This window comes from Tripterygium wilfordii, chromosome 10 (genome assembly GCF_013401445.1).
Source record: "Tripterygium wilfordii isolate XIE 37 chromosome 10, ASM1340144v1, whole genome shotgun sequence".
Taxonomy (NCBI): Eukaryota; Viridiplantae; Streptophyta; class Magnoliopsida; order Celastrales; family Celastraceae; genus Tripterygium; species Tripterygium wilfordii.
The window spans coordinates 3,602,855-3,624,827 of record NC_052241.1 but is presented as its reverse complement, the minus strand read 5'-3'; the positions used below and the strand labels follow the sequence as shown (position 1 = coordinate 3,624,827).

The 21,973-nt window shown below is 37.2% G+C and overlaps 1 protein-coding gene and 1 pseudogene across 1 annotated transcript; one reads left to right on the top strand and one right to left on the bottom strand.

The window, feature by feature from the left end:
• Positions 1-332: 332 nt before the first annotated feature.
• LOC120007442 (cytochrome P450 CYP749A22-like) lies at positions 333-2,753 on the bottom strand. Its single transcript, XM_038857669.1, has 5 exons — positions 2,434-2,753; positions 2,081-2,301; positions 1,481-1,713; positions 986-1,364; positions 333-881 (listed from the first exon to the last, which is right to left on the bottom strand). The coding sequence occupies exons 1-5, from the start codon at positions 2,717-2,719 to the stop codon at positions 447-449; spliced, it is 1,554 nt and encodes a 517-aa protein (XP_038713597.1). The 5' UTR covers positions 2,720-2,753; the 3' UTR covers positions 333-446.
• A 1,156-nt stretch (positions 2,754-3,909) lies between these two features.
• Positions 3,910-20,189, top strand: LOC120007247 (annotated as a pseudogene).
• Positions 20,190-21,973: the final 1,784 nt, after the last annotated feature.

Below are 21,973 nucleotides of genomic sequence, written 5' to 3'. Positions count from 1 at the left end.
TTTCTCATAAGGTTCAGACCGTCTATGTATCAACAATGGGTTCAGGACCACTAATGTCATACAAGTAAAGTCAACTCTTGCATCTCTTCTCATGCACCAATTCTGGTTGAGATGCTTCAAAATGTCTCTTTCTCAACTGCCATGAAGAAAAAAATGGAACGTGCTACACTTTGAATTTGAAAGTTTTAACAATGAAAAACAGAGGGTTACCATTTCCCAATTTTCCACGTCGGTATCATGCAATTCACCGAGATACTTGAGAAGAATGAAGCTATTCAAACACAAGAGATTATCCATAAGATTATAAAAATTACACAATTTCCATGGAGATCTTGTCAACTTTAATGCTCAACTTTAGTCTTATTATCAATAAGCTTTTATATATTACATGGTTTCCATGAGGATCGTACGAACTTGAATGCACATTGTAGCACTCACTCTAATCTTCACTTTTTCAATGAGTGAAGAATCACCTGAACTCCATGCTGTGGGCAAAGTGTAAGAACATGATGAGGTGAATGGACATAAGCCGGGGAGAGAGTGAAGTTGTAGCACTGTAATATCATCGAAAGAGCAATTTTTGCTTCAGTGATGGCAAAATTAACGCCTACACAAGTTCGCGGGCCTGCGCCAAAGGGAAAATATGCAGTAACGTTATTGTTTGTTGCTTTAGCAACCCCTTCCGAGAATCTCTCTGGTTTGAACAAATGAGCATCTTCTCCCCATATATTTGAGTCATGGTGAAGTGCTATAATTGGGACCTGTAATTGTATACCAGCAGGCAAAGTGAGTTTCCCAAGTCGAGCTTCTCTACTGGTTTTTCTATGCAACACCAAAACCGGAGAGTATAATCTTAGTGTTTCATTGATGATCATACTCATCTGCACAGCAAAGCAAATCACGCATAGACCTGATTAGGATTTCAAAGCTAAGAAGTACATCGTTGCATTGTTGTCGATTGAAAAGGATGAATTGAGTTCCTTACCATCTTTAGTCTTGCAATGCCATCAGAATTTGGCTTTTTGTGGCCGAAAATCATGAGCACCTCCTTTCTTGCTTTCTCTTGCCAGTCTGTGTGGATGGCTAATATCATAATAGTCCAAGCAAGCAAGGAGTTTGTGGTTTCTTGTCCGGAAACGTAAAATGTCTTGCACTCATCAATTAAATCTTCAAATGAAATTTTCTTGGATTCGTCTTTTTCATGATATGCCTTCACCAATACTCCAAGAAAATCACTTCCATAGTCTTTTGCTTCTCCTGTCCTCATCTTCTCTTCTCTCTTCTTAATTATCTCTAAAACAGATTCTCTTATTCCCTTTTCAAGCTTCTCTGCTTCAATCTCATCTCTACTTTTATAAATCTTACTGCAACAGAATAAGATAATTTACGATGAAAGAATTTCACCAAGAAAATAAATCTGCTTAGCTTGTTAGAAGTTGGAATTATTTCCATCAATGTCCCAAATATGTTCTCTGCTTACCTGATGATAGGAAGTGGAACTTTAAGATCATTTCTCGACATTAACACTGTCAGCTTCCTTAACATGTCAAAAATGTTCTTCCCTTCTATGTAACTGCTTCCAAAAGCCGTCCTAGAAATTACTTCAGATGTGAAAAGCCTAAATTCTTCGTACACCTCTATTTCTTTGCCTTCGTGATTTCTCCACCTCTCGATCATCACTTCAGCACTAGAAATCATAGCTGGTATCATATTCTGCAAAGACAGTTAGCAGGATTAGAGAGGCTCTTTTTCTTTTGCCAATTCTTTTTGGCATACCATCTGTTCAGACTGTTTGGCCTAGTAAAATTTTACATATTCGTCATAAAACACAGCATATAGGCGAGTATGTGATCTAGTGATAGAGTTGCAGGGTTGCAACTAGAGATCACATGTTCAATTCCAAAAAAACAGTCTCTCCACATATTAATGTGAGAGTAAAGTCTATGTACATCCTGCTTGTCTCATGTCGCTGATCTTGCCAACTCTAGTTTATCACAACATGTAAATTTTTACAGTTCAATATTTCAACGTCATAAAAACAATTCAAGAACTTCAACAGTAACAAAAATTGCAGCATTACTTTTAAACTCTCTGCATGGAAAGCGTAGTTCGCGAGCTTCCTCATCTTAGCCCATTTTTCACCATTGGATGTCACAAGGCCATCTCCTACCAGCTTTTTCCCATATGCTTGGGAGTCTCTTTTTGGGCAAGTTTTTCTATCGTTCAGTATCTCTTTGAACAGCTCTGATTCCGAAACCATCAGGGAAGCTTCAGTACCATACCAAACAAGAAAATTCATCCCTATTTGCCACACAGAAACAAAGATAAATAAATTCAAAATCATCATCATCACGAGACTCCTAATCCCCAAATATTGTAGAATTGAAATTGAACAAAAAAGAAAGAAAAGAAAAAAAGGGGTGGAATTGTTACCATATTTGTTGAACCATGAGGATATGTCAGGCAGGACATAAGAGAATGTGTCATGTGAGAGATGATCCATGGGTTTGGATATCGATTTGGATCTCATGCTGAGTATGGCTTTGGTGTTTCCATAGATGAACTTGTATGGAGGACCTTGAATTCCCTGGGAAGCCATGAGAGATTGTATCCGGAATGGAGTCCACCATACTTTGCGAAGGAACTTGATCAAAGTGAAGACAAGGTACAGTAAAAAAGAGCTTGAAAGAAGGATTGCCAGGCTTTGTTGTGGGATCATTTTGTTGTTGGTTTCTACACAATTTTACAGAGTTGCTTTCTGTTTATTATATAGTGGAAGTGGCAGATAAGGTTTCAATGTAAGGCTTGTATTGCTCTTCTTGCATTACTATTGCTGACATCATATGCAACTCCTCCACAACGGTGAATGGACAAATACGCTTCTTGCATTATTTCTTTGCTTGGCCCCATGCTTGCTTGCTTTATGCAAAAATGCAAAGCACACTTCTCAAAAATAAAAAATAGCAAGCAAATGACACCAAAAATAAAGCAAACAAAAATGCACCATTCTGTGCATATACAAATCGCTTCCTTGCCATGTCATCAAATTACAATTCACAAAAAAATTCGTTGAGCCAATTGATCATGCACCATTGTAATGCTCTTATTGCTGACTTACCACACCCTCATCTTTTATTCGAGTTTGAGATTAGCTACATGGATAGGCACATCAGAAATTTTTGGACAAAAATATACATTTAGTCCCTCAACTATACCATTGATTTCATTTTTGTCCTTAAATTTTTTTTTTCTTAAAATCATCCCTCAACTATTCAAAGGTACTTCGTTTGTTTCTAAAATGATTCTAACATCAAAAAAATCACATCTGGCATCCCAATTGGCATAATTTTTATACCTATCATCCCACTTGGCTTAAATTTTACACCTGTAATCTCACAAAATCCCAAAAATACCTAACTCTTCAAAATCCCCAAACTATTTTGTTATATAATTTAAGCACTAGAAGTGTTGGACATTAATAGTTTAGGGAAAATATCATTTACTTTTGTCAAAGTTTGCCAACTAAGATTACTCTGATATACTAAATAGATATCAAGTTAGATTTTTCCAGCTACGCTCTCACTTGAAGGACGAAATAAATATTTTCAATAGTTAAAGGATGAAGTTAAGAGCAAAAAAGTTTAAATACGAAAGAGAAACTAGAGATATAATTGAGCGACCAAATGTTTTATATTTTGCCGAAATTTTTGTACGTCAAAAAAAATCCAAGCCTTTCATTGGAACCTTATCTGCCATTAGTACAACAAAGAAAGCAATACAGTGAAATTGAGCAGGAACCTTGTTTTTCTTTTGGGCATCAATCCATCCAAGCCTTTCATACAAAACTCCTCTATCACTTCCAAATCAGAAAGCAAACAATACAGTAAAATTGAGCTAGAACCAAGAACAATGAGCCCATTACAGAGAAGTCTGGCAATCCTTCTTTCAAGCTCTTTTTGCTTGTACCTTGTATTCACCTTCATCAAGTTCCTACACAAAGTATGGTGGACTCCATTTCGGATACAGTCTCTCATGGCTTCCCAGGGTATCAAAGGTCCTCCTTACATATTCATATACGAAAACATCAAAGCCATGCACAGGAAGAGACAAGAAGCATCAGCCAGACCCATGAAGCATCTGTTACAGCCTGTAAGGTTTATTCCTGGTGGCTGGTTTAGTTTGGTTTGCATGGTTGTTGTGGTACAAGTTATTATGTCTATTTTGGTAACTGTGTTAGTGTTATTAAGTCTAGCTTGGTCAATGTCGGTTTACAACCTTGACCAAGGTTAATTTACTGTGGTTACTTTATGTGACTGTAATATAGTCTAAAATAGAGGCGTAAGGACTTTTGGTTGCATAAATATCATGTAAGACAGACTGTAATGGATATAGATTTGTTTATGGTAGATATTGATGTTTGTTCTTAGGATTTTCTTTTGCTTCTAACTCAAGGCATAGAAGTCCATAATTGATAGTGGTATCGAAGCCCCTAAAGGATCTTGAAGGGACCAGTGAAAGACAAGTATGGCTGGAACATCTGGTTTACCTACTCCTCCTGTATTTTCTGGTGAAGGGTATGATTTTTGGTCAGTGAGAATGTAAGCTCTCCTTAATGCTCATGATCTATGGGGGACAGTAGAACAAGGCTATGTTCCCACTGAAGTTACATATGAGTCTACAGTTCAGCAGATCAAGCAGTATAAGGATGCTCACACCAAAAATTTCAAAGCCCTTTCCTTCATTCATGCAGCTATTTCAGAGGTGATATTTTCACGGATTGTTGGTTTGAAAACTGCATAGTAGACCTGGAATAAACTCAAGGAGGAGTTTCTGGGAAGTGAAAGAGTAAGATCAGTGAAGCTCTTAACACTTAAGAGGGAGTTTGAGCTGCAGAGAATGAAAGAAGGTGATACTATAAAAGACTATTCAGATAAGCTGGTTGGGCTAGTGAACAAAATGAGGTTATATGGAGAGGATTTGTCAGATTCGAAGGTGGTTGAGAAGGTGCTGATAAGTTTACCAGAAAGATTTGAGGCCAAAGTTTCAGCAATAGAGGAATCTTGTGACCTCAAAACTCTCTCGGTTTCAGAGCTTTGTAGCAAGCTGCAGGCACAAGAGCAAAGAGCTAGTATGAGAAGTGATGATGTTACTGAAGGAGCATTTCAGGTTAATCATAAAGGTTGGAAATCAGGGTCTTCTTCTAAGGAAGGCAAGAAACCTGTTCATGAGAAGGCAGGAAGGGAAAAAGCAGTTGAGGGTTCAAGTCAGGCCACTAAAAAGGGTACATTTCCTCCCTGTGGTGTGTGTAGCAGAACAAATCATCTTGAAAAGGATTGCAGGTACAAGGGTAAACCTCAGGTACAGTGTTGGCATTGCAAGAAAATGGGGCATATAGAGAGATTTTGTAAGTAGAAACAACAGATTTATGCCAAGCCAACCACTCAGCAGCAAGCAAACTACACAGATGAGCAAAAGAAACAACATGATCATCTATTTATGGCTCAACATTCTACTGAAACATACTCATCCAATGTTTGGCTTATTGACTGTGGTTGTACAAGTCATATGGCCAAAGACATTGGACTATTTGCATCATTGGACAAGTCAGTAAAGACCAAGGTGAAGCTTGGTAATGGTGAGATAGTTGAAGCTGAGGGAAGAGAAGTTGTTGCTATTAACACAAAAAGAGGTATGAAACATATCACTGATGTTCTGTACATTCCTCAATTACATAAGAATCTTTTAAGTGTCGCTCAAATGTTGAAGAAGGGCTACTCCTTGTTGTTCAAAGATTATTGTTGCACAATTGTGAATGCTGATGGAGTTGAAATTGCTATGGTTGAGATGTCTGGTAATAGCTTTCCATTGAATTGCACACCTGCAGTTCATACAGCTTATGCAGCTAAGGTGGATGATACCTGGCTTTGGCATAAGAGGTATGGCCACTTTAACCTGAGAGGATTAAAGTTGGCAAAGGATAAAGAACTTGTAAGACTTGACTGATGTGAGTGAATGTGAAACTGTTTGTGAAGCATGTCAATTGGGGAAGCTTCATAGGAAATCATTTCCCTCTAGTTCTTCTTGGAGGGCATCTGAAAAACTTGAACTGGTTCATACTGACGTGTGTGGGCCTATGAATACAGAGTCTTTAAGTCAAAATAGATACTTTGTACTTTTTATTGATGACTATACAAGGATGACATGGGTTTACTTCTTGAGCAGCAAGTCACAAGTTTTTAGTGTGTTTAAGAAGTTCAAACATTGGTAGAAGCTCAGAGTGGAAAGAAGCTAAAGACTATAAGGTTTGATAATGGTAAGGAGTATACCTCCTCCAACTTTAATCAATTCTGTGCAGATGCTGGAATTTCACATCAACTTACAGTGAGTTATTCCCCTGAGCAAAATGGAGTTTCTGAAAGAAAAAATAGAACAGTAATGGAGATGGCAAGGTGCATGTTAATGGGGAAGAAATTACCAAAGACATTTTGGGTTGAGGTAGTTTACACTACAGTCTACCTTCTCAACAGGTTGCCTACAAGGTCTGTGGAAGGAAGGACACCCATTGAAGCCTGGTTTGGCTCCAAACCTTCAGCCAAACATTTGAAAGTCTTTGGTTCTATTTGTTATACTCACATCCCGGCTGTGAAGAGAAGTAAACTGGATGAAAAGGTAGAGATGGGAGTTTTTCTGGGTTATTCTGCACAGGCCAAGGGATATAGGGTGTACAATTTGCAAAATAACAAAATTATGGTAAGCAGGGATATGATTGTAGATGAGAATGCATATTGGGACTGGGATAAAAGTATAGTGGTAAATTCTATGCTGTCTCAGGAAGCTTCCAGCAGCTCTATAGTGAGTCAAGCAGTAAATGGAAATGGTTCAGTGGTTGACACCACTGATGAAGCTTCTGTTAAGAAGAGCAGACCCTTGTCAGAAGTATATGAGAGCTGCAATTTGATGATTGCTGAGCCTTCTTGTTATTAGGGTTGAAAAGGGGCCAAGCTCGGGCCTAATGAGGAGCTCATTTGATATTTAGGGCCAAGCCCGAGCTTGGAGAAGTCGGGCCCGTAGGCCTTCGGGCCTGTATATATATACACATATGTATATTTATATATCCTATATTCAGCCCAAATAGACGCCTCATTGTTTAAGCCCATTCAAGAAGCCCTAATTCCCTAAATCCATAATCTTTTTACCTTGCTCCTATATGAAAAAATTATAGCAGAGAGAACGAGAGCTGAGAGAGCAAAGGAACCCTAAAACGTCTTCTTGAGTCTCAATTTTCTTCCTGAAACGTTGCTTTTGTGAGTCTTCTCTAATGGGCAGAGAAGCGGCCATACCAGAAGAACTAGCATGATCATCATTTGCATCTATCAATAGTTTTGAGCTCTCATTTCTCGGCCTTTTATCAGGTATTTTTTCTCTCGATCTTAAATCCGTTTTTTAATTTTGGTACTTTTGTGTTGAACAAAAATTCCTAGAATCCGAGCGTAGGAAACGAAGGTGGAATTTTGATTTCCAAGCAGCTCTAGGTCTTGAGATGGTGGCTACTGGCGAAGAGTGTTCACTTTATAAGCCCTTGATTAGGACCCTAAAGTAAACAAAGGAAGGGTGATTATTTTGATTACTGCTTTTTATAATGCCTGAAATGCTTTTATATTGGAGTGATAATACTGTTTGCTACTTTTCTATGTGGAAAAGGACGTGTTCTGGTTTTCTTGCCTGAAATAATTGTAGTTATAGATTTTATATATGCGATATCATTGGTTTCTGCTTATATACGTTTAAGAATGATTGGAAATAATATTAGCCCGTGGCTTAAAATTATTCCTTAATGTTATTGTAGTCATCACCCCAAGCCTCTTTCAGCTTACATACTTAAGTGATTAAAGCTATCAAGTAGTAGCAGGAGAGATAGTTTATAGATAATTCTACAAAACAATTACATAGAACTTCATATAACATTAGTATGAAAGCACTGGATGGTCTGTCTGCCTGTCCGATTGATGTATAGTAATTCCCATTTCTTTTCAAGTTTTGCTGCATAAGTGGTGCTGTGTAAAAAGCTTATTTAGCATCTGGTTCGACGATTTTTCTGGTGTTGTATACTTGAGTTATGAGTTCTTTTGAACAACTGGTAATTTAACAGAAAGAATCAAGAAACATTGCAGAAATTGCTATTGATTAATTTTGCTTAATCATTCTTTTTGTGTTGTGATCTCCTCTTGATATTGATGATGCTTAACTTTGTGAATATACCACCTCCACGAGGTGGTGTTGATATTGTTGATGCTCTATTCAAATGCATGACTGAGTGGGGAATTGAAAATAAAGTTTATTCTTTGTCTGTTGATAATGCTTGATTCAGTGAAAAATTGATGACAACAATAAGAGATCGCAGTATAAAGATTTGAAGTACAGATTAGAAGAAGGGATGATAGAATCGACTCAATGGAGTCACTAGGGCTTAAACCCAACAGAAAGTTTTGTATTATTATTGAATAAAAGTCTAAAAGTCGTCTATAGCACAAGACATTACAATCCTTACATAGAGAAATCCTAAACCACTCCTATTAGAAAACCAATATTGAAAAGAAATCAAACAGACTCCTAATTTACCCCTAAAAGATACTACTTGTTCACCAAGAAATAGACTTCCTAAAATATCATAATAAAACACAAATAAATAACTAATCTCGTTTTTCCCACTAACCTGAAAATTACAATAATGCCATCGATTCTAAAACTTAAAAAAAAACCCTATAATATTGTCCTAACAATAATACTAACTTAAATAAAAAATAAACAAGACCTAAAACCAATTGAAAATGACGTAAACTTCTAAATAAACTATAATTCAAAATCCCATGATTTTTGATCTGCATCAATGCTTCTTATAATGATGTGGCAATTAGAACTTTGAAGAACACATTTCTAAGAAATAAGAAATTGATACTTGATGGAAAGTTGTTTCATGTTTGTTGTTGTGCACACATTCTCAATCTTTTAGTTCAAGATGGAATTGCTGCCATTGATGATATGATTTACAATGTGAGGGAAAGTGTCAAATTTTTGAAAAATTCTGAAGCACGATTTTTGAAGTTCACTGAAATAGTTAAGCAATTGCAACTACCTGCTAGGAAGCTGATTTTGGATGTTCCAACACGTTGGAACTCTACTTTTGAGATGTTGTCACTTGCTTTGAAGTTTAAGGATGCATTTTTTATTTTTAAAGAGAGGGAACCTCTTTATCATAATTTACCAACAGAGGAAGAATGGGAGAGAGTAAAGAATGTGTGTCAAATCTTATCTGTGTTCAACACAATCACTAATCTCATATCGGGAAGTGACTACCCAACTTCTAATTTATTTCTTTCTGAGATGTATCGAGTGAAAGAAATTTTACAAAAGAGAGCAATGGATAACAACATATACATCAAAGCTATGGTTGGGAAAATGAATGCGAAGTTTGAGAAGTATTGGGGTGAGTGTAATTTATTGATTTCGATTGCTGCTGTCTTAGATCCACGGTGTAAAATGAAGTTGATTGAATTTTGTTTTCCATTGATTTATGAAAAGTCCGAAATGATATACAATATTGAGAAGGTCCATGGAGCTTTATATGAAATGTATGAGCAGTATGCAGCTAATTTTGCCTCAACCGACGAGGAAGGTAGTAGTCAGAGATCATCTAAATCCCAGGGAGATGATGTTGGTTCTAGCTCTACAGTTGATATTAATTCTGAATGGTCTAAATTTGATGAGTTTGTAGACATGACTGAAAATGCTCCCCCTACAAAATCTGATTTGGATGTTTACCTAGGAGAAGTTGTTTATAGATGTTCTCAAGAAGAAAGAGGAAAATGGAATGCTTTAGGTTGGTGGAGGGTAAATAGCCTAAAGTATCGTATTTTGTCAAAAATGACTTCAGATGTTCTAGCTATTCCCATCACAACAGTAGCTTCAGATGCTACATTCAGTGCAGGTAATAGAGTTATCGACACATATCGGGCTAATTTAGCACCAAAAACTGTTGAAGGTTTGATGTGTGGAGGTGATTGGATACGAAATCTTTATGGGTTAAAGAAGAAATCACGCAAGGTGATTATTTCATTTCATATCACTTAAACTTCCTATAATATTAAGTTTTAAAACCTCACATTTTAGATTGATGATTGTTTTTTTATTTTTATTTGTTTGTAGAAAGAAGAAAAGGATGAAGAGTTTGTTCTCAATGTTCCATAAAAGTTAGGTGAGTGTAATACTATTAGATTATGTTCAGTATTTACAAATCTTTCTTCATACAGAGTATGGTATGTACATATGTATTGCTCTGGTTTTATTCCTCTGAGGTTTTGCGTGATATCAGGATTAAGCTTTAGTTATATGTTGTGATGATATATGACATAATTGTGCTAATTTACTTCTATGATGCATAATTTGTCCAATATAGCTCCTTCCTGTGGTCTAGATTTTCCTAATTATCATATTATGGTAATAAAATGTGATAATTAAAACCTGGAGATTCTTATTAAAGCTGATATCTATGTGTTCAGATGTTTTCTTCTCTGCATCATAGGGTTCAAATGATAGTGTTTGCAAACTAGGGTGCAGCCATGGAAGCTTAGTTTTATTGCTTGCCACTCTGCAAAAGAGAGATACATAGTTCAGAGAATGTAACTTAGCAAACATATGAACAAAAAAAGCTCAGATAAAGTGTCACTGATTTCCTTTTCCCAAATAGAATTTCCATCACAGGTTATACTTTATCAATTGATTCCTGTGATAATGCATAGGTTGATTGATATGGACCATGTTACCAAATTCACTTGGTTAATTGATACTTTGCTAATTGCTAGGTTGGAGTTTCGGAAGTTACAGAGTTCATTTCAAAACATGGAGATTCAAGCTCATTACAATCAAGAAGGATTGTTGGAGTTTAATTACATATTTTGTTATTGTTTATGAAGTATTTGACTCGTATATTATTTTGGAGTTTACTTATGGAATTTATGTAATGTTGGCTGCTATTGTAATAATTTTACTTGTATTAATGTTGGATTTTATTTAAGTCATTTTTACAGGTTTTTTTTTTTTTTTTATATTTATGATCAAGCCAAAGCAATCTCAGTATAAACGGGCCGGGCTCGACGGGCTGAGCCTAGGGCCGGGCTCTTTTCTAACGAGTCGAGCCCGAGCTCGAGTTTTTGGAGCCCTTTAAGGCTCGGGCCGAGCTCGAGCCTTATTTAATGGGAACGGGCCGAGCCTAGGGCCTGTCAAAGCCCGACTCGACCCGGCCCATTTTCAACCCTAATTGTTATGAGGAAGCTAGCAAGGTTGTAGAATGGCAAAATACAATGCGAGAGGAAATTGATATGATCAATAAGAACTCTACATGGCATCTTACTACCAGACCTGAAAATCAAAATGTTATTGGTGTTAAACGAGTGTATAGAACCAAGCTAAATTCAGATGGTTCTATGAACATATTTAAGGCTAGGTTGGTGGTAAAAAGTTATGCACAACTGCCTGGAGTAGATTATGGGGACACTTTTTCCCCTGTTGCAAGGCATGATACTATCAAATTGTTGATTGCTTTGGAAGCAAGGGAAGGGTGGAAAGTTTATCATCTGGATGTCAAGTCAGCTTTTTTAAATGGATTCCTTGAGGAGGAGATCTTTGTTGAGCAACCTCAAGGGTTCATTGTTACTGGCAAGGAGGATAAGATTTACAAATTAAACAAAGCTCTTTATGCGCTGAAACAGGCTCCTAGAGCCTGGTACAGCAGAATTGACAGTTACCTCCTAGTTCATGGTTTTAGGAGGAGTTGTAATGAACCAACTTTGTATACAAGGGATGGAGAACAGAAGCTAGTTGTATCTGTGTATGTGGATTATTTCTTCGTCACTGGAAGTTGTTCTACTACTGTACAGGAGTTCAAAAATGAAATGAAGATTGAGTTTGAAATGTTAGATTTGGGAGAAATGAGATACTTCTTAGGCATGGTGATATGTCAATCTGAAAATGGGATCTTCCTTTCACAAAGGAAGTATGCCCTTGACGTCCTTAAGAAGTTTAAAATGGAAAGTTGTAATGGCGTGGTTATTCCTTTGGCAGTTAATACATAACTGTTCTTGGAAGATGGTGAAGAACCAGCTGATGCCTCTGTGTACAGAAGCATGGTTGGTAGTTTATTGTATTTGACTGCTTCAAGACATGATATGATGTTCTGTGCAAGCTTGTTGTCCAGATTTATGAAGGCACCAAGCAAAGTTCATCTTGGAGCAGCTAAACGAGTTTTGAGATATTTGAAAGCTACATTTGATTATGGGATTTGGTATGAGACAAGTGCAGGGAATGCTCTGGAGGGATATGTAGACAGTGACTGGACAGGGAGCTATGATGACTCAAAAAGCACTTCTGGATATTTGTTCTCTTTGGGTTCAGGGGTGTTTTCCTGGGGCTCCAAGAAACAAGATATCGTGACACAGTCAACAGCTGAGGCTGAGTATGTCTCAGCAGCTTCAGATTCAAATCAAGCTTTTGGTTAAGGAAACTGATGGAAGATGTAGGACAGAAAGAAGAGGAAGCTACTGTAATCTACCGTGACAACAAATCGGCAATAGCAATTGCTAAGAATCCTGTGCAACATAGTAGAACCAAGCACATGAATGTTAGATTTCATACCATTAGAGAGGCTGAAAGAAATGGTGAAGTGTTATTGATGTATTGCAAATCAGAAGATCAGTGGGCAGATATTCTTACTAAAGCTCTTCCAAAAGCAAGGTTTGAATTTTTGAGAACTCAGATGGGAGTGACCAGGAATTACCTTAAGGAGGAGTGTTAGAGCCTGTAAGCTTTATTCCTGGTGGCTGGTTTAGTTTGGTTTGCATGGTTGTTGTGGTACAAGTTATTATGTCTATTTTGGTAACTGTGTTAGTGTTATTAAGTCTACCTTGGTCAATGTCGGTTTACAACCTTGACCAAGGTTAACTTACTGTGGTTACTTTATGTGACTGTAATATAGTCTAAAATAGAGGCGTAAGGACTTTCGGTTGCATAAATATCATGTAAGACAAACTGTGATGGATATAGATTTGTTTATGGTGGATGTTGATGTTTGTTCTTAGAATTTTCTTTTGCTTCTAACTCAAGGCATAGAAGTCCATAATTGACAGCATCTATCACATGACATTTTCTCCTATACCCAGCCTCACCTGCACTCATGGTTCTAGAAATATGGTAAGAGTATATCTTTTTCCCCTTTCACTTTCAATTCTACAGTATGCTCACATAACATGATCACGAACATTGGTTTAGAACAAATTGAATAAACAAATATATGTTTGTCGGTGTAAACAGGGGTGAATTTTCTTGTTTGGTTTGGTCCTCAAGCCTGCCTGGTAGTTTCAGAACCAGAGATGATCAAAGAGAGAATGAAAAATAAAGATTGAGATTATCCAAAAATAGATGTCAATCCTTATTTGAAAAAGTTACTAGGAGATGGCATCGTGACATCCAATGGTGAAAAATGGGTTAAAGTGAGGTTACTAATACTACAATTTTTACTGTTGTAGTTTTGAATTGTTGTTATGATGTTGAACTGTTAAAAGAAATATGTTAAACAAGTATTTTTCGCCGAATATGATACCGGCTATGATTGCTAGTACTGAAATTATGCTGGATAGGTGGAGAACTCATCAAGGCAAAGAAATAGATGTGTTCGAAGAATTTCGGCGATTCACATCTGAAGTGATTTCAAGGACTGCTTTTGGAAGTAGTTACATAGAAGAGAAAAACATGTTTGAGATGTTAAGGAAGTTGGGTGTCATACTATCCAAAAATGCTCTTAAAGTTAGACTTCCAGGCATCAGGTAAGCAGATATATGGATTGGAAACTATGTATGAACTATGAACCATAATCTGCATTTTTGAATTTATCTTTTACCAAGCCTTTAGGACCCCTTTTTGTTTGTGCAGTAAGATATATAAAAGTAGAGATGAAATTGAAGCACAGAAGCTGCAAGAAGGAATAAGAGAATCCATTCTAGCTATTGTTGAGATGAGTCAAGTATAGAAACAGGTTTTTACTGTATTGTGTTGACTAGTTTGGTTTGATTAGTCTAGTAGAATACTTTTCTGGTTGTGTCATGTGATGTAATCCTTGGAAGGCTGTGATATAGCCACGTGTATGGCTTGATTATTGTATCTAGAAGTGTCTAGGTGTCTTAGTTTTTTCTTTAAAAAAAAGGTATCTTCTTGTACTATCGTGTAAGAACATTCTGGTGAGGAAAAGAAGATCTTTTGCTGAGCTTCTCTTGTCTTGCTTGTAGTTTGTTCATCATTGGCAGGGTTTCCGGTCAGTAAACTCAATTGCAGACCTTGTCATTTGTTGATCTCAGTTTTTACTACTTGTCTTCATATTACAACATTGGTATCGGAGCTTTTGTTTCTTAACGGCCTGTGGTTAGTTGTTGATTCAATTTAAGGTTTCTGTGAAAGTTCATGGCAACCAACAAGGTTAACCTACCACCACCACTTGTTTTCTCAGGTGAAACTTATGATTTTTGGGCTGTGAGAATGAGGGCTTAGCTCATGGCTCAAGATTTGTGGAAAATTGTTGAAGAGTGGCATGAATTGGAGCCTCCAGATAATTCTACAATTGCTCAGATGAAGCAGTTTACTGAAAGTTAGATTAAAAACTTTCAAGCTCTCACCTTCATAGACACTGCAGTCCATGAGAGTATTTTTCCAAGGATTGTAGGTGCATCAACAGCCAAGGCTGCTTGGGATACTGATGTGAGATTTTGAACCACTAAATTATAGCGATTCAAAACTCAGTTTATTACTCGCAAGTGCACGAATCAATGGTACTATAGCTTAGCAAATACGAGTGTCGAATCCACGAGGACTAAATATTAATCTATCCTAATTCCAAAATTTACTATAGACATCACTGGATAAAAACAAAAGATTATTTATGATTGAAAAATTATGAAATTAAAAGAGAAAATTATAAGAAGCATGCAAAGAACAAATAAATGGGTAAGCTAGGGTTCCGATTTCACCATCTTTATTATACTTAAATCCTTTAGTTGTCAATTATCAATTCCTTCATGTATATCAAAAACCAAGTCCCCTGATTCATGTAGTAGTCATGGCGTTTAACTTACTACGTCTATTCTTAATTTGCAACTATCCATGGCATCTAGACTAGTTTAACAAACAAGAACGCAATTGGATCTATGGCAACTTATGTAGCGATCACATGAATCCTAGCATATGGCGTCTATGTCTAGGCAGTCAGTGTTAGATTGCAAGAAGCTATTCCCAATCCGAGCATGGCGTCTACCACGAATTGCATCAGAATAATCAAACCTAGATGGTAGCTAAGCATCACGGTTCAATCATCAATCAAGCACAACAATCAACACTTGGCATAGCAAAAAGAAACTAATAACTAATCAAACCAAATTCATTAAGCACAATCAAAGAGGCTACATCATCCCCCTTGCAAAAGGTTTAGCTACTTAGGCGACAAAACAAAAACTAATAGAATCCATGGAAATCTAGGAAAGAAAACACGAGAATGATGGAACCCGATTGCCGAAATCCCTTCTTCTTCTTTCTTTGTCGTCAACCTCTCAAGATCTCTCTTTTTGACTTGTAATGAGGTATTTATATATGTTTGAAATTCTCCTCAACCTCCTAGGGTTTCCTTCAATAATAATAAAGCACGTAAACGTCAAAGGAAACTCTTAAAACAATTCAAACTTCTAATTCTCGAATTTTTATTCCATCGAGCAGCTGTTCAAAGCCTGTTGAGCATCTATTGAGCGCTAGCTACTGGCCAATATTGTGACATCTATGCTCGAGCGTGGGTTGAGCAGCTGTTGAGCCTAAGGAGCTGAAAAAGTACAAAAAATATAATTTATGCAAAATCTGATCTTATTTCGATAAACAAAACATCAATTCAACCTAAAAACACAAGCAAAAAGGTGTATAATAATATGCACATCAGATACTTTGCAAGAGGAGTTTCAGGGTAGTGTCAGAGTGAGGCAACAGAGATTGCTCACTTTGAAGAGAGAGTTTGAAATGTTAAAAATGCGGGATGATGAGGCTGTGAAGGAGTATTCCTCAAAGCTGCAAGAATTAGTTAACCAAATGAAGATCTATGGTAAAGATGTGAAGGATCAAAAAGTGATTGAGAAGATTCTCATTAGTTTGCCTGAAAGATTTGAAGCCAAAATATCAGCAATAGAGGAGTCTTGTGATCTTTCTAAACTGATAATTTCTGAGTTGTGCACCAAGTTACAGGCTCATGAACAAAGAACTCATTTCAGAAATGAAGGCACTGTGGAAGGGGCTTTTTAGGCCAAACAGAAAGGAAAGCCATCTTTTACTTCTGGAAAAGATGGTAAGAAGTAGATTACTTGGAAGGGAAGTAAGAGCAAGCAAGGTGACAATTCATCTAAATCAGGTGACAGTTCATCCAAACCAAGTGCTGGGTTAAGTATGGAAAGCCACAGATTCAGTGCAGAAACTGTAAGAGGATGTGGCATATAGAGAGGGTTTGTAAATTCAAGCAAAATCAGAATCAGTCATCAAATTTTTCTACACAGCAGGTTCATTTTTCAAATGAACAGAAGGAAGCTGATAATAATCTGTTTATGGCATTAGATGCTTCTTAGCAGCAAGAAAAGAATGTTTGGCTAGTGGATAGTGGCTGCACTTTACATATGACAAAAGATGTTGGCTTATTTACAGCTTTGGACAGGAATGTTAGAACCAAAGTGAAGCTTGGAAATGGAGAGATAGTGCAGGCAGAGGGCAAAGGCACAATTTTTGTAAACACAAAGAAAGGTATGAAGACAATATCAGATGTGCTCTATATTCCTGTTTTGAAACAAAATTTGCTTAGTGTCCCTCAATTGATGAAGAAAGGTTATAGTTTGAATTTCAAAGGAGAGATATGTGCAATTTTTAATCCTTCTGGCAGTGAGATTGCAAGAGTGAAGATGGTGGAGAATTCCTTGCTTTTGAATTTCAATGTAGTCAATCATTGTGCATTCAGCTTGAAGGAGGATTACACTTGGCTTTGGCACAGGAGGTATGGTCATTATAACTTGAACTCTCTGAAATTTATGAAAGATAAAAATATGGTGAGAGATATGCCTGAAATTCAACTAAATGATGATATATGTGAAGCATGTCAGTATGGGAAGATGCAAAGGCAGTCATTCCCTTCTATTTCATCTTGGAGAGTAAAAGAGAAGTTGGAGTTGATTCACACTGATTTGTGTGGACCAATGAGTCTTCCATCCTTGTCACAGAATAAGTATTTTGTGTTGTTCATAGATGATCTCACACGGATGACTTGGGTCTATTTCCTCAATGAAAAGTCTCAAGTGTTTTCAGTGTGTAAGAAGTTCAAAGTAATGGTGGAGTCTCAGTGTGGGATGCAAATCAAGACCATTAGGTCTGATAATGGCAAGGAGTATACTTCCAAGGCCTTTGAAGCATTCTGTGAAGAGATGGGGATTGATCATCACTTGACTGTCCTTATTCACCTCAGCAAAATGGGGTTTCAGAGAGAAAGAATAGAACAATGGTTGAAATGGCCAAGTGCATGTTAGCAAAAAAGAGGCTTGCAAAGAAGTTCTGGGCAGAAGCTGTGTATACAGCTGTTTACCTGCTCAATAGACTGCCAACAAGGTCACTTGAAGGGCAAACTCCCATTGAAACATGGCTAGGAGTCAAGCCAACTACCAAGCACTTGAAAGTGTTTGGTTGTGTTTGTTATATGCATGTACCAGAAGTCAAAAGAAATAAGTTAGATCAGAAGGCAGAGTTGAGAATTCTTCTTGGCTATGCTGCAAACTCTAAAGGCTATAGAGTTTATAGTCTTCAGTCTAATCAGATTTCTGTAAGCAGAGATTTGATAGTGGATGAAGTTGCTTATTGGAATTAGGAAGAGAAAAGAGTTGAAAAGGCTACTGGAATTTCCAGTAGCAAGCAGATGTTGGCGGGTCTAATGAAATGAAAAATTCAGTTGTGGCAAATTATGATGAGTCAGATGATGAGTCTCTTCCAAGGAAAACAAAGTCCCTAGCAGAAGTCTATGAAAAGTGTAATGCAACATTGGAAGAGCCTTCAAATTTCTCTAAGGCAGTTCAGCATGAAGAATGGAGACTTGCAATGTAGGAGGAGCTTGATGCAATCAACAGAAATAATACTTGGGAGCTTGTTGAAAAGCCAGAGGATAGAAAAGTGATTGGGGTAAAATGGATATTCAGAACAAAGCTGAATCCAGATGGCTCATTACACAAGTATAAAGCAAGACTGGTGGTGAAGGGATATTCTCAGCAAGCTGGAGTTGATTATGTTGATACATTTGCTCCAGTTGCAAGATTTGACACTGTTAGAATGTCGATTGCATTGGCAGCTTTCTTTGGATGGAAAATATATCATTTGGATGTCAAATCTACATTTCTAAATAGTGTATTAAAAGAAGAGATACTTGTTTTTTCAGATTGCTGAGAAAGAAAATATGGTTTACAGACTCAAGAAAGCCTTATATAGCCTAAAGCAGGCTCCAAGGGCTTGGTATGGGAGAATTGATTCATTTCTTCTCCAACAAGTGTTCAGAAGAAGTGAGAATGAACCTACTCTCTATTTGAAGTCTGGCAGTGAGTTTTTAATGGTGTCTCTCTATGTAGATGATTTTCTAGTGATTGGAAGTAATCTAAAATCTGTTGAGGAGTTTAAAAGACAAATGGAGTATGAATTTGAGATGTCTGATCTTGGCTTGATGAATTACTTTCTTGGAATGGAAGTGCATCAGAGTGAGAAATGCATTTTCCTTTCTCAAAGGAAATATGCCCTTGATCTGTTGAAAAAGTGCAAAATGGAGAAGTGTAAGTCAGTTGTGACTCCTCTGGTGTTGAATGAGAAATTATATGTTGATGATGGAGAAGCCAGGGCAGATGCAAGTTCTTATAGAAGTTTGGTGGGTAGTTTGCTGAATTTAACAGCAACTAGACCTGATCTCATGTTTTCTACAAGTTTGCTTTCCAGAAGTGTCTAGGTGTCTTAGTTTTTTCTTTAAACAAAAAGGTATCTTCTTGTACTATCGTGTAAGAACATTCTGGTGAAGAAAAGAAGATCTTTTGCTGAGCTTCTCTTGTCTTGCTTGTAGTTTGTTCATCATTGGCAGTGTTTCTGGTCAGTAAACTCAATTGCAGACCTTGTCATTTGTTGATCTCAGTTTTTACTACTTGTCTTCATATTACAACAGATATAGTTCAAAAGAGAGAAGAGAATGTGAGATCAGGAGAACTAGATGACTTTGGAAGTGATTTTCTTGGAGTTTTTGATGGAGGCATTACATGAAAAGAACGAATCCAAGAAAATTTCAGTTGAAGATTTGATTGATGAGTGTCAGACATTTTATATTACTGGACAAGAAACAACGAGCACGTTGCTTGCTTCGACTATTATGCTCCTAGCAAGCCACCCAAACTGGCAAGAGGAAGCAAGAAAGGAGGTGCTCATGATTTTTGGCCAGCAGAATCCAAATTCAGATGGCATTGCAAAACTAAAGATCGTAAGTTACACAATCATTTCATTTTTCAATTGATTGCAGCACAGTAATTGTTTTCATTTTCTTTACTTTGCAGATTGGTATGATAATAAATGAAACACTAAGGCTATATCCTCCTGCTTTGGGGTTTATTTGAAAAGCCAATAGAGAAGTTCGACTAGGAAAACTCACTCTGCCTGCTGGTATACAATTTCATGTCCCAATTCTAGCACTTCACAGTGACTCTAATAGATGGGGAGAAGATGCTCATTTATTCAAACCAGAGAGATTCTCAGAAGGGGTTGCTAAGGCCACAAACAATAATACGGCTGCATATTTTTGATTTGACACCGGACCTCGAACTTGTGTGGGCTTTGATTTTGCCATCACTGAAGCAAAAATTGCTCTTTCTATGATACTACAGTGCTACAGCTTCACTCTCCCCAGCTTACGCCAATTCCCCATATCAGGTTCTTACGATTTTCCCACAGCATGGAGTTCAGGTAATTAATTCTTCACTTAATTGAAGACCGAAGCATACAGTTTTCCCTTCATGGATGTCATGTAATCCAAAAGTTAATAGATGATGCAACTAAAATTTGCCATCAGAATAGCAGAGAATGAAAGCCTACATTTCCTCTTGAGAACATAGTTACTTCTGAGCTCAATGTTTCACTTTGTAGTATCTTAAGGATAAGAGAAAAAAAAATCCTATAGGTATCCCGTTGTCCAGAATTATCTTTAAAGTTTCAAACAAAGCACTTAAGCAACGCTCAAACTTTCTCATTGGCATTTTAACAAACACATAGTTAGCGCATCCAGCCTTTTCTCAACCCTTGTTTCAAAAACACTTCAACATTAACAAAGATAGATAATCGAGATGCCAATACCAACATATATGATACTTTCATTGCAAACCCATATCACTGGGTCGTTTAAATCTACAGCTATTTTCACAGCAAAGAAAGAGGACCGAAAAAAAAGAGAAAAGAACAAAGAAAAGTAGACATCGGTACATAAACAGAGCCAATTTCCTCACCTTCTATCTTGCCCTTCTTTCCACGCTTCAACTTCTGTCCATCTGAATTTGTTAGACTCATGAAGTTTTCGGATGATTCTTCCTCTGTTAAGCAACCACAATGGTCGCAATTTGTTAGGGCATGAATGCCAAAAAGTGATATTCTAACGGGCCAATAAAAATTTTCATGTTCCAACAATGACAATATATTGGCTCAATTTTCGTGTAGCATGGATGTGGGCATGGTAAATATCATGTCCATATATTTGCTCTCATATGGGCCCCATAACGCACACACTTAGATTTCTACACAAAAATTAATATCTAGTTTCATCTCTATTATACAAAAATCAAGTCAATAAATTATATCATTGTATCAATATATTTTGTTAACTCAACCACATTAACAAAACACATTTATCGATACGATCACATCATCAAAACACAAATCCCCATACATTACCCATTGCCCAATCCCCATACATTAGACTCATGAAGTTTTTGGATGACTCTTCCTCGCTTCTTTCTTCTTTGTCTGCTTGTTCTCCAAAAGCTTCCCAAGCTTTCCTTCACGATTTTAATTTTCTAATTGCCTCAAGTGTTTCGGGCTTTTCTTATTAGGTCTCATCCTCCATGGGCCAGTCTTTACTTTGTATATTACTTTGTGCTATATTGTTTCTAAGCCCAATGCTATTTTATTTAGATAAACCTTATTTGCACTCCATAATTTACTAAATACACTTTAAAAAGACACTAATAACCCTGATCTATAGACACCCCCTCCTGACCCTACCGTTTCCCTCCACATTCTCTCTTTCTCGTTCGTTTCCCTCGTTTCTCTCATTTGCAGAGCTTCTCTCCCAAATCGAGCAAGATTCTTCAACGATTTCTTGGCCGAAAACTTCGATGGAATCATGGGCACAGGTGAGATGATAATATGGACTACAAGGCAGCAATGGAAAACGAGGAAGACTCCTTCGACGGAGAAGAGAACGTTGATGACGAACAGATAAGCTTAACCCTAACCCAACAGAGAATTGTTTCTACACAAATGCCAAATGCTTTGGTTTACCTTGTGCTCATATGCTGACAATTTACAGAAATGCTCGGATGTGCATCCAACCATTCAGTCAAAACCCCAAAGATGAAGTCACCATTGATACTGAGATTGAAATTGCTACTATACCTCAGATGCTATAAATTAAAAGACGGCTTCAGGCATTAGGCAAGGCAAGCAGCACTTCCATATTAGAGCCAAAGTCGATGGTGAATGTGAGGGGGAGGAAGAAGGGGCATAAGGGGATTGAAGCATCTCAAGTGGATGAAAAATCAACCAAGCGTGATCCTTCAACATTTGAGCATGCTCTTGA

What these genes read in the sequence shown, in the direction of transcription:
- LOC120007442 (XM_038857669.1), bottom strand. Translation starts at nt 2,719, where the DNA reads ATGATCCCACAACAAAGCCTGGCAATCCTTCTTTCAAGCTCTTTTTTA. An exon ending in CTCATGGTTCAACAAATATG is followed by an intron (nt 2,302 to 2,433) that starts GTAACAATTCCA and finishes TGTGGCAAATAG; the next exon opens with GGATGAATTTTCTTGTTTGG. An exon ending in GTTCCACTTCCTATCATCAG is followed by an intron (nt 1,365 to 1,480) that starts GTAAGCAGAGAA and finishes ATTCTGTTGCAG; the next exon opens with TAAGATTTATAAAAGTAGAG.